The sequence below is a fragment of the Rhinoraja longicauda genome, chromosome 27 (assembly GCF_053455715.1).
Source record: "Rhinoraja longicauda isolate Sanriku21f chromosome 27, sRhiLon1.1, whole genome shotgun sequence".
Lineage (NCBI taxonomy): Eukaryota > Metazoa > Chordata > Chondrichthyes > Rajiformes > Arhynchobatidae > Rhinoraja > Rhinoraja longicauda.
The window spans coordinates 13,225,639-13,238,470 of record NC_135979.1 but is presented as its reverse complement, the minus strand read 5'-3'; the positions used below and the strand labels follow the sequence as shown (position 1 = coordinate 13,238,470).

General features: G+C 39.9%; 1 protein-coding gene across 1 annotated transcript; it reads left to right on the top strand.

Annotated features, from left to right (window-relative positions):
- Nucleotides 1-575: 575 nt before the first annotated feature.
- syf2 (SYF2 pre-mRNA-splicing factor) lies at nt 576-12,368 on the top strand. The gene is made up of 7 exons (XM_078422909.1): nt 576-678; nt 3,707-3,805; nt 3,920-4,045; nt 4,309-4,426; nt 4,976-5,066; nt 10,384-10,482; nt 11,600-12,368. The coding sequence occupies exons 1-7, from the start codon at nt 580-582 to the stop codon at nt 11,763-11,765; spliced, it is 798 nt and encodes a 265-aa protein (XP_078279035.1). The 5' UTR covers nt 576-579; the 3' UTR covers nt 11,766-12,368.
- The last annotated feature ends 464 nt before the right edge of the window (nt 12,369-12,832 follow it).

Here is a 12,832-nt window from a genome sequence, read left to right as displayed (position 1 = left end):
CGAAGCAGCTGGAAATAGAGGTTTGAATTCATTCGACCCGAGTGGGGAAGCTCGGATCGGCTCGTAGCGACACGTTGCCGGGATGTAAAGGAATGGAGGAGGATAAATAAAAACACAAACGTCTGTATTGTTGTGTTCATGGAGTGTTTATTATATTCGGATCGAGTTGAGGATCTGACATTACTCCAACTCAGCGGATCAGGCAGTATCTGTGATCACAATGAATGGCGATGATGGCTCGAAGGGCCAAATGGCCTCCTCCTGCACCTTATTTTCTGTTTTTATGTATTTTTCCTTCCCCTGAGTATTTGCAGTTTGTTTTTCAGGTGGTTTAACATTCGGAATTTGTTTTTTCACTCTGAAGGCTGCCCCAGCCGGTGAGATACTTACGAAGGAACTGCAGACGCTGGTTGAAACCGAAGATAGACACAGAATGCTGGCGTAACTCAGCGGGGCAGGCAGCATCTCTGGAGAGAAGGAATGGGCCGCCCTCCTGGCGCCAGGCTGCCATGGCAACGACCCAGTGACGTAAATCTCCCGCGCCGTCAGTCCGCGGCGCCCGATTATTACGTCACCCGGATGCTCCTTGAGGAGGGAGAGAAGATGGCGTCGGCCTCGGAAGTGAGCATCGCATCACGGGTGGCGGTCTGTGAGTCTTCACCAGAGTCTGCTGAGCAGGTAGAGTTCAGAGGTTTTATATACGTGACTGTGAGAGTTTGTAGAGAGCGAACAGCAGGCCGGATGAGCTCAGAGGCATTTAATATCTCATTAAACTCGAACCGTCAAGTGACTTCATTGTGTACATAAATATGATGGCATGTAGGCACAACGGGAATTGTGTTAGCAGCAGCATCGTAGGCATATCGACAACGTACAAAACATAAATTCTACAAGACTGAAAATAAACAAAAAACTATTAAAAAAACAAGACATTAGTGCAAACCACAATCGGGAAAACAAGTCCATGGCAGAGCAAGAAAGATATGGGCCAAACGTAGGCAAATATAACTAGCTTTGATGGGGCATCTTGGTTGGCCTGGACCAGTTGGGCCTAAGGGCCTGTTTTCATACTGTATAACTATGAAATAAGAGGTGGTCTGTGGTGTGCTGTTGCTGAGGTAGGATTAAGGTTGTACATGTCAATTCAAGAACCCAATGGTTATAGGAAAGTTGCTATTCCTGAACCAGGCAGCATGACCAGGCTTCTGTAAACCCAGTAGTCCGATAGTAACAACTAGAGAGAAAGACCCAGATGGTGGGGATACTTGATAATAGATGTAACCTTCCTGAGGTAGTAACTCATGCATCTGCTTTCAGTGGTAGAGTGGGCTATGCCTGTGTTGTGATAGACTGGCTTGAGTTACCATTTTCTTTAGCCTCTTGCATTCCTGGATGTTGGAATTGCTGTGCAATCAGTCAAGATATTTTCTACAGTGTTTGATCATGTATTTGGTGACATGCCATGTCTCTTAATCTTTCAAGAAGGTAGAGGTGCTAATGTGCTTTCTTTTAATTACATCTCTATGTTGGGCCCAGGACAGATCATCTAAGATGTTAGTACCAAGGAGTTTGAAACTGCTAGCTCTCTCCACTGATGGCCTATCAATTAAACTGAAACATGGCCTCCTGACTTTCCCCCTACTGAATTTAAAAAAAATGTTTCTTGGTTATGTTGACATTAAACAAGAGTTAGTTGTTGGACCATTGCTCAACCTGGTGTTCCATCTCTCTCCTTTATGCTGACTTGTCACCACACCGTGAGAAGAGAAAGAACAAGTTCATCCAGCAGAAACAGACCTCGGAGGCTGTTTAATGCCTCCTTAAACTAAATGATCAACTGTCAGGCCTAATGAATATGTGCAAAACCATTAACTTAATTAAGAAGTGGGGATTGTCTGTGAGTGATAGAAGAAAGACATTTTCATATTCAGTAAAAATAAGTTTGTTTTCAATTAAATAGGCATAATTCAGAGGATGAGTTCTGGAAAAGAAAGAAAATCAGAAGAAATTCTGACAGATGATGATAATTTGACTCATTGTATCTGTGCTGATTGTAAAAGTACCTACTCTAATCCCATCTTTCAGTACCAGACCTGCAGCACAATGATCATAGATTAAAGACTGACAAACTTTAAAGTTCTTTCTGAGATCCTCAGCACAGATTTAAATGCTAAACACCAACTTCCATGTGTATAATTTTGTAAAACACCCATGGCAAGGTAAAGGAGTAAAGTTGACTAATGTTGACATAAACCAAAGAAGGGAAATTTAGGGCAATGATCAAACATTTCTTGTTTATTATTGCTTATTGGATATTGTTTGTGTTTTTGCATGAATGAGGTTATTGCAAGTAAGAATTTTTTTTTTTCTGGTCCTGGTGTATATGTCAATTAAACACTTTTGACTCTTTTGACATTTACCAAAGATAGAGGTGCCAAACAATTTTTGGTAGATGGAGAGATTCCATGGGTAAGGAATTAAAACAGTTGAATGTAAACCAGTGAATAGTAGAGTGAAAGATGTGGTTTATGGAGTGGGCTGGAAAGGGGAATAGTGTGCAGCTACTGTGGAGTGGCTGTTCGTCAGGAGTTGCTGTGCACTAGAAACTCTCCAAAACAGTATTGAGGGAACATAGAGTTCCTAGAAAGTCACAAAGCAGGAGTTAGAGATGTGAAGCAAAGAAGGAATTTAAATCCAAAGATGAAAATGGACTGGGATCCATTTAGAATCAGTTGGATAAACGATTGAGCTGGTGTAAATTACAATAAAGGCTACATAGATTTTGGAGGGTTCATTTTTGTGGAGACCAGAAGAATATTGAATTAGTCATGCATAAATGTGAAGAGTTTGGTGGAGAAAAAACTTGTGGTAGGGGCAAGGATGGGCAAAGTTTCAGTGGTAGATCTGTGTGACAGAAAGAATGGGGTGTGTAACAGAGGTCATGATCAAATGGGTGGGATGTAACAAATATTCTTATTCAGACCAAGATGTGGCCCAGAAGGAGATAGAATTGGTGACAATGCAGTTCGTGCTAACTGGCAAGCAGATGAAAAGTTGTGTGTAGAATATCAAAAAAGCCAATGCCTACCTCAGGACAGCTGGGATCGATAACATGGAAAAAACATTTTTTAACAAATCAATGAGCAGAATTGTGAATATACAGTGCTGAATATGGATTAGAATATTGAATTTAGTGTTGAATAAAGTTCAGAAAGTGGAATAAAGGGGCTGATTGGGATACGAGGGAAAAATAATTTGAAACTTTTAAAAAACCCTCCGATAGTTAATGTTGAAGGATTGCAATTGATTTTGGATGATCAGCCATGGTCATATTGAATGGTGATGCTGGCTCGAATGGCCTATTTTCAATGTTTGTATCTCATCCTCATCGCCTTTGAAATTTTCTCCAGCCTTTAAACTGCCTTCAATCCCCAACTGTGGCATTCTATCATCCAATTAATGAAAGAGTCTGTCTCAAACTAGGCCTACTTTTTAAACTTTCAATAAATCTGTCTATCTCTAGATCGGTAGTCATTACTTCATCTTATCTCATTGTGCAGCACATAGGTGCATTGGGCTCCTTTGTTCAGTAAACAGATTTAGCTCATGTTCATATTTCCCCCTGTTTCAAAGGACGTGGAAATTCTGATATTTTTAGAAATAAATTTGAACCCAAAAGAATGAAATTATTTTTTGACAACCACAGGTTCAGGATAGCCCTTACAGCAGTGCAGAAGGTGAGACCTCAGTTGCACAGAAACGGGAAGAAAGACTGAAGAGATTCCGTGATCTCCATCTTAAGAGGGTGAGCAATATTTGTCCTGCTAAAGATTCTAAAGATGTATATATTCTACAACAATGCAAAATTAATAGAAAATTCTTGGATTGGTGGCGATTAAAAGGTGTTCTTTGTGTGCAGAATGAATCTCGGAAATTAAATCACCAGGCAGTGACGGAAGAGGACAGGCAATTGAAGCTACCAGCCAATTGGGAGTCCAAAAGAGCGCGATTGGAATGGGAGCTAAAGGTGGAAGAGAAAAAAAAGGTATTGAAAGTGTTTTATAAAATCTGCTCGCAGGACGTGCTGTCAAACAGAATTCTTGAACACTTTAGAGCTGTTCATAAATCGGACATTCAGAAACAAGATTATGCTGTTGAATTTTGTTTTTGTATTATTTGTTGAGAAAGGAAACCTGTCATAATTTATTGGAACATATTTGTTCCGATCTCAGTGGAACGGAGCCTGATGAAAGTGCGTTTTATAATTCTGGAGCTGTGATTCCCATTTGTGGTTTCTTAACCTTGCAGGAGTGTCTAGAAAAGGGAGAAGATTATGACCGAGTTAAGTTATTAGAAATTAGTGCCGATGATGCAGAGCGGTGGGAGCGAAAGAAAAAAAGGAAAAATGCAGATCCTGGATTTTCAGGTATTAGGTTTTTTAATAATCAATCACTTGCTTTAAATTTAATAAATGTGTGTTGCACATCAGTCTATTTAAATCATATTAAAAATATCAATTTATCTGAATTACCTAATCATTTATGTGATTGCAAGTGTGGATGAGGTACGTGGATTGTCGCTGCTGCAGGTTTTTGACCAGCATCTCTATGCAACATGTTTCAAAGGATCAATGTAATTGGAAAGGTCACATTGGAATTATGCCAGAAGGAAATATATATGCCAGAAGGAAATTTATTATGTAGGGAGTGGACGAGAAAGTGAGATAACATCAAACGAGTGTGAATTTGGTGGGTTCAGTGAGCCGAAGGGCCCGAATCCATGCTGTATCTCTATAACTAAATTTATAAGTACTATAATTTGAATATTTTAAGCCTTTTACCAGACCAAACATTTTCACAGGAAGTAAAAAGAACATACCATTTTTAATTATATGTACATGGTTTATTTCTAAACAAGGGCGATTATAATTCTGATGTTAAGATATTTGTTAAATGTTTTTACATTTGTGTTTCAGATTTTGCAGCTGCTCAGTTCCGGCAGTATCAAAGATTAGTGAAGCAGATTAAACCAGACATGGAGCAATATGTGAAGCAAAGGGATGATACGTGAGTTGCTGCTAAAAAACATACTTTTCGATCTTTATTCTATTCTGAGTGCTAGGTTGAAAATGGCATTAGAATGCCAAGCACCAGTAGTTTAAAAAAAAATGATTGTTAACTCAAAAGATTGCAGACATTTAATAGGAAGTTTCATAGATACTGACACAGGGATCTGCCCTGTACTTTTTAATACAGCGTTGGTTTTATCCACCTTTATCAGGATAAAATGTCTCTCGCCACTTGGAGGCAGATTTCCGTGTAAGATTTGGTATTGATAAGAAATACAAATTCAGTTAACAGCATAAAGGTTTGTGAATAGTTATCTAGTCATGTCATGATCCAGTTCGAGATGCTGTCGAAAAGGGATAAAAAGCCAACAACTGCAAAGATTTTAGATTGAGATAAGAATAATTTCCATTTAGTTCACATTGACTGCCTTCCGTTCATCGATTCCGTCTGTTGCCACATCAAAGAATTTGATCAAATTGGTTAAACACGATTTGGCCGTCACAAATTGGTGCTGGCATGCCTTGATTAATCCACTTTTCTCCAGGTGACTTTTAATCCTGTACCAGATCAATATTTCAAAAAGCCTTCCAACCACTGAGGTTAAACTGACTGGATTTGTACCAGCATCTGCAGTTATTTTCCTATTAAACTGACCGGCATGTAGGTTCTAGACTTATCCTTACTTTGAACAAGGATTCAACACTCAATCCTCTGTCACCATCCTTGTATCAAAGAACATTGATTAGTGCCCTTGGATTTCCTTCCATCCTTCCCTTATAATTCTAGGATGCACCCCGTTCAGTCCTATCATAATTTCAGCCAACTTTTCAAATGCTGTCAATTTCTGCTGTATTTGGTATCTCAACTATTTCCTTCACTATTACTTTGGAAGCACCCTCTTCCCTAGTGAAGACAGCAAAGTATTTATTTAAAATCTTAGCCTACATGTGAAAATACCAATTTTGTTTTTGATATACTCTATTCTTCCATGCATTACCCCTTTTCCATTTATGTGCAAATAGAATACTTTTGGATCCACATTTATCTTGCAACTAATCTCTTCTCTCTTCCTGTCCTTGCCTCTCAATTTAATTTTCACTTCCTCTGATTCATTTGTAGTTAGCCTGGTATTTCCAACCCAACATGTCTTAAGCAGTCTTTTTTTGTTGTTGCTCTATCATCCTTTGTATCTCTTTTATCGTCCCGGAAGCACTGGATTCATTAGGTTTTCCCTTGCTCCTGTAGGAATGTGCTTCAAGTTTGCTGGGCAGGCTAGGACTTTATTCCATCGACCTCAGGGGGATAAGGGGTAATTTTATAGAGGTGTATAAATTCACGATAGGAATAGTTTGGGTGAGTCTTTTTTCCAAGGTAAGGAAATGAAGGACTAGAGGGTGTAAGTTTAAAATGAGAGGAATGATTTAATAGAAACCTGATTGGGCAATTTTTGCGCCACAGGTTGGGGTATATGGCATCACCTGCCAGTTGAAGTAGTTGAGGCAGATGCAATAACAACATCCAAAAGACATTTGGCCAGACATGGGCAAATGGGACATACTTGGAAGGGGCATCTTGGTTGGAATGGATGTGTTGGGCCAAAGAGGCTATTTTTGTACTGTATGATTCCATAACTCTTAACTGGAAACAGTTGTTTTATTCTAATCTTGCCTATGGAGGAAGTGGAATCGATATGGGTAGAGCTACGAAACACTAAGGGGCAGAAAACGCTAGTGGGAGTTGTGTACAGGCCACCTAACAGCAGTAGTGAGGTTGGGGATGGCATCAAGCAGGAAATTAGAAATGCATGCATTAAAGGTGCAGCAGTTATAATGGGTGACTTCAATCTACATATAGATTGGGTGAACCAAACTGGCAGGGGTGCTGAGGAAGAGGATTTCTTGGAATGTTTGAGAGATGGTTTTCTAAACCAACATGTCGAGGAACCAACGAGAGAACAGGCCATTCTAGACTGGGTATCGAGTAATGAGGAAGGGTTAGTTAGCAGTCTTGTTGTTCGAGGCCCCTTGGGCAAGAGTGATCATAATATGGTAGAGTTCTTCATTAGGATGGAGAGTGACAAAGTCGATACAGAAACAAGTGTTCTGAACTTAAAGAAAGGTAACTTTGAGGGTATGAGGCGTGAATTGTCCAAGATAGACTGGCGATTGATGCTGAAACGGTGGACATGCAATGGAAGGCATTTAAAGGTCGCATGGATGAACTACAACAAGTGTTCATCCCAGTTTGGCAAAAGAACAAACCAGGAAAGGTAGTGCATCCGTGGCTAACAAGGGAAATCAAGGATAGTATTAAAACAAAAGATGAAGCATACAGATTAGCCAGAAAAAGTAGCATACCAGAGGACTGGGAGAAATTCAGAGTCCAGCAGAGGAGGACAAAGGGCTTAATTAGGAAAGGGAAAATAGATTATGAGGAAAACTGGCAAGGAACATAAAAACAGACTGCAAAAGCTTTTTATAGATATGTCAAGAGAAAAAGATTAGTTAAGGCAAATGTAGGTCCCTTGCAGTCGGAAACAGGTGAATTGATCATAGGGAACAAGGAGATGGCAGACCAATTGAACAAATACTTTGGTTCTGTCTTCACTAAGGAAGACATAAACTGTCTGCCGGAAATAGCGGGGGACCGGTGGTCTAATGAGATGGAGGAACTGAGGGAAATCCAGGTTAGTCGGGAAGTGGTGTTAGGTAAATTAAATGGATTAAAGGCAGATAAATCCCCAGGGCCAGATAGGCTGCATCCCAGAGTGCTTAAGGTAGTAGCCTCAGAAATAGTGGATGCATTAGTGATAATTTTTCAAAACTCTTTAGATTCTGGAGTAGTTCCTGAGGACTGGAGGGTAGCTAAAGTAACCCCACTTTTTAAAAAGGGAGGGAGAGAGAAAACGGGGAATTATAGACCAGTTAGCCTAACATCGGTAGTGGGGAAAATGCTAGAGACAGTTATTAAAGATGTGATAGCATCACATTTGGAAAGTGGTGAAATCATCGGACAAAGTCAGCATGGATTTACCAAAGGCAAATCATGTCTGACGAATCTTATAGAATTTTTCGAGGATGTAACTAGTAGAGTGGATAAGGGAGAACCAGTCGATGTGTTATATCTGGACTTTCAGAAGGCCTTCGACAAGGTCCCACATAGGAGATTGGTGTACAAACTTGAGGGTTCAGTTTTGAGGTGGATAGAAAATTGGTTGGCGGACAGGAAGCAAAGAGTAGGAATAAACGGGTCCTTTTCGGAATGGCAGGCAGTGACTAGTGGGGTACCGCAAGGCTCAGTGCTGGGACCCTAGTTATTTACAGTGTATATTAATGATTTGGACGAGGGAATTGAATGCAACATCTCTAAGTTTGCGGATGACACGAAGCTGGGTGGCAGTGTTAGCTGCGAGGAGGATGCTAGGAGGCTGCAGAGTGACTTGGATAGATTAGGGGAGTGGGCAAATGCATGGCAGATGCAATATAATGTGGATAAATGTGATGTTATCCACTTTGGCGGCAAGAACAGGAAAGCAGAGTATTACCTGAATGGTGACCGATTGGGAGAAGGGGAGATGCAACGTGACCTGGGTGTCATGGTGCACCAGTCATTGAAAGCAAGCATGCAGGTGCAGCAGGCAGTGAAGAAAGCGAATGGTATATTGGAATTCATAGCAAGAGGATTTGAGTTTAGGAGCAGGGAGGTTCTGCTGCAGTTGTACAGGGCCTTGGTGAGACCGCACCTGGAGTATTGTGTGCAGTTTTGGTCTCCTAACCTGAGGAAAGACGTTCTTGCCTTAGAGGGAGTACAGAGAAGGTTCACCTGATTAATCCCTGGGATGGCGGGACTTGCATATGAGGAAAGACTGGATAGACTGGGCTTGTACTCGCTGGAATTTAGAAGACTGAGGGGGGATCTTATAGTAACATATAAAATTCTTAAGGGGTTGGAGAGGCTAGATGCGGGAAGATTGTTCCCAATGTTGGGGGAGTCCAGAACCAGGGGTCACAGCTTAAGGATAAGGGGGAAGTCTTTTAGGACCGAGATGAGAAAACATTTCTTCACACAGAGAGTGGTGAGTCTGTGGAATTCTCTGCCACAGAAGGTAGTTGAGGCCAGTTCATTGGCTATATTTAAGAGGGAGTTAGATGTGGCCCTTTTTGCTAAAGGGATCAGGGGGTATGGAGAGAAGGCAGGTACAGGCTACTGATCTGGATGATCAGCCATGATCATATTGCATGGCGGTGCAGGCTCGAAGGGCCGAATGGCCTACTCCTGCACCTATTTTCTATGTTTCTATGTTCCAATTTATCAGAGGTGATTCACTTGCTCCCCATTGAAGTTGGCCTTTGCTCAATTATTTTTATTCTAGTTTGCTGCTTCTCCTTTTCTGTATCCAACCGTAATTGTATTATAATGGTTACGTCCTAAACAGTCCTCCTTGGAAACCTGGTGCACTTGACCCATCTCATTCCCATGAGTCAGATCTAGTAGATGCCCCAGCCATCTTCCCTGAACCAATAGTCAGAAGAAAAATACATGTCTGACAATTATGGAAATATTAAATATGGATCTAAATCTTAGAAGTGGAAATGGAAGAATTTGGATGGATGATGTAACTGGCTGCTAAATGGGTCAAAGATATGTACAAGTGGAGATTAAAACAGAATGAAACACTAAGACAGTACATAGAGGCAGATGAGTAAAGTTCAAGGGTGAGAATTTGAAATATAAAACATCGTGGGATGCAGTGATGACTTGGAGGAAAATAGGAGCTAATATTAGTTAGCCCATTTACAGAGGTTAAAGGGAAATATTCATTCAACTAAACAAGTTTAGAGGAAAGCCAATGGATCAGTGAGGCCTTCATCAGCAGAAGGACAAAGGTAAGACATGAACACATCTTGGTGATCAGGACAGTAATATCAGGAAAATATATCTGCAAGGTTTCAACTTGATAGGAGCATCAATCAGCGGTGCTAATTGTCCTTTGTTTTCTCATTGGGCCTTCTGAGTAATAATATGGAAAGTAAATGTATTATATTTAACTGAGGGTATATGAATGCTGCATGTTCAAATGTCATTAATCCAAACACAATTATATCTGATCGGTGAGTTTTCTATTTAGAGTATTGTTTTTTCCCTTCTCAGGACCACCCTTCACTTTGTATTAGGGTTGGTACGCTTAACGAACACATCCTTCAGATCTCAGGGCAATTGCTGATAGCATTATTGACTTTCCTGTCATTAATATTGTGAATATATATCGTCTTTCTACCAAGCTAAGGGTTTTTTATGCATTTCTTATTGACAGTGGGGAAGAATTTTATGCAACTGCAAATAGCCTATTGCATGGCACACACGTTCCCACCAAGGAAGGAGTGGACAAACTAGTGGCAGATGTTGATAAACAGTAAGTGTTTTCTTTTCAAATGACTACATTAACTATTGCATGAGGTGCACAAAAAAGAGCAGAGAAGATCATCTTGCAGAAGGGATACAACTGTAAACCTATCTTTCACTGTACACAGCTGATAGAAAGCTAGTTACCATACAAAAACTGGAAACTTAATGAAATTTGCTTTAATTATTCAGCACATCGTGTCACTCATTTTGCAGTGTTTCTTGTAAATATTAAACGGATGGGTCTGAACCAGAAGAATATTAAGTAATTTCAGGTGTTCGGTATAAAATTGCACATTTTTAAATTGCATTTTAAGATGCTGCTCGGGGTTAATAGCGGCTTTAGTTATAAGTTGGTGACTTACCTGCTATGTATCCTTTTGCTGGAAGAATCTTAATTCTAAATTTACTGTGGTTTGTCATCATTGAGAAAAATGCATCAAATTTCTGGACAGGCCCTCTGGGGGTGTTGGATGGTTCTGAATGATGGAATTATTTTCTGATGCCAGGAATGGCATCCAAAACTCTGGAAGGAGCTAATTCCCCATCTTGCCTCAGTGACAGCTGTCAGGAAATAAATCTATTCAATACGTTATCCAAGTAAGTCATTTCCAGGCAGGAAACCTGACGTGGTGAGTCTCCTTGAGTTTATTACTGAACTGGAACAAATAGGGTTGTTCTTTTGCAGTATCATTAAGAGGAGGACTTTTTCGTATATTAATGTCAGAGCGCTGCATAGTTAGGGTGTCATCTTGTGGGGTAGGACATTAAACCAATATCCTGACTGCCTCTGGATATTTCAAAAAGGATTATTTTATTCTGCTTATTATTTATCCCCCAATGATCAGTGCAGAAAAAGTTGGACCAGATTCTGAATTTCTGCCATCTGCTGTTCATTACACCTTGGGGCTTCATGACAAAATGTGTAAGTTAGTACTGACACCAGAATGTATTAAGTTGGGGGACAAGATGCACTTTCAACAATGACTAGCTTCAACAAGTGCTTCATTGGCTGTGAAGTGTTTGTACGTGTTCTGGAGTGGGCATGATAATCATAGTGTAAATACAAAGACGTTTATGTTGTTTGGGTTGTAAACAGCAGTGTAAATTTTGAATTCCTTTTTCAGAATTGAGAAGCGTGCCAAGTATAGCAGACGACGGCGTTACAATGATGATGCTGATATTGACTATATTAATGAGAGAAATGCCAACTTCAACAAGAAGGCCGAACGCTTCTATGGAAAATATACTGCAGAAATCAAGCAGAATTTGGAGCGGGGAACTGCTGTTTAACATGCTTTCCCTACAGCTTCAAATGGTCAACAGTGTAGAAACGGGGACATGTTTTATACCTTTGTACTACGCCCATCTGGTGCTGCAGAATCTTTTTTGCATTTATATCAATAATGGATCTATTTCTGACAGAAATACTGTCAAATATATTGGTGCAATATGCTTTTCAATTGCTGATAAGGTTTATAAATTGTTATGTTTAATAAGATCCATCCAGGCAACATGCAGATTTTTTTTTTGGGAATCAACTACCAGCGATAGTGTAATATAAATTCCTTCGATGCTAACACACAGTCAAACGTTTCTCAAAGATTTAAGTTTTGCTGTTCAGCTAACATTTTTATCATAAATCTTTTTAATTCATTCACAAACATAAACAAATACAAGATGTTCTTTGTTTATTTATTGTGCAGGTTGGTAATTTGCAGGTTGCTAAACTGATTTTGGTTTCTCTGAAGATTTTAATCAGCTAGTAAATTGATTATTTGGACTGCTGAAGCTTCCTTGTATTTATTCACTCTAAATAGCTTGTGTAAGTTGTATAGATAAAATAAGCTTCATGTTCAAGTGTTCTATGTTTATAAGCTCTTTGCCATTAAAAGTAGTTGCAAAAATGTTCCGATTTGTAATTCTTTGAAACTGAATAAGAGCAATATAAGATAATTTGTCAGTGTCAATTTAATTTGTTCCGTGTTGAACTGCTATTCAACTCTGCAACCACATCATAAAGGTTCAATGCATATGTTTTTGTTTCTGGTAACTTTGAAATTCAAATGCACCTGCCGCATAAAGTCGGAATAGGAGTATGGATGACAATCGGTGTACAATGAGATGAGACCGGAGTGTGCCCTCGTGGAGATTCGGGGTGGGGCAAAGGTAGGACCAGCAGAATGCTCGAATAACATTTAATAGGGTGGGGAGTTTAGTTGAGAGATACAGTGGAAACAGGCCCTTTGGCTCAACGAGTCCACACGACCAGCGATCCCGCACATTAACACTATCCTACACGCACTATGGATAATTTACAATTGTACAAAGCCAATTAACCTACACACCTGAACATCTTT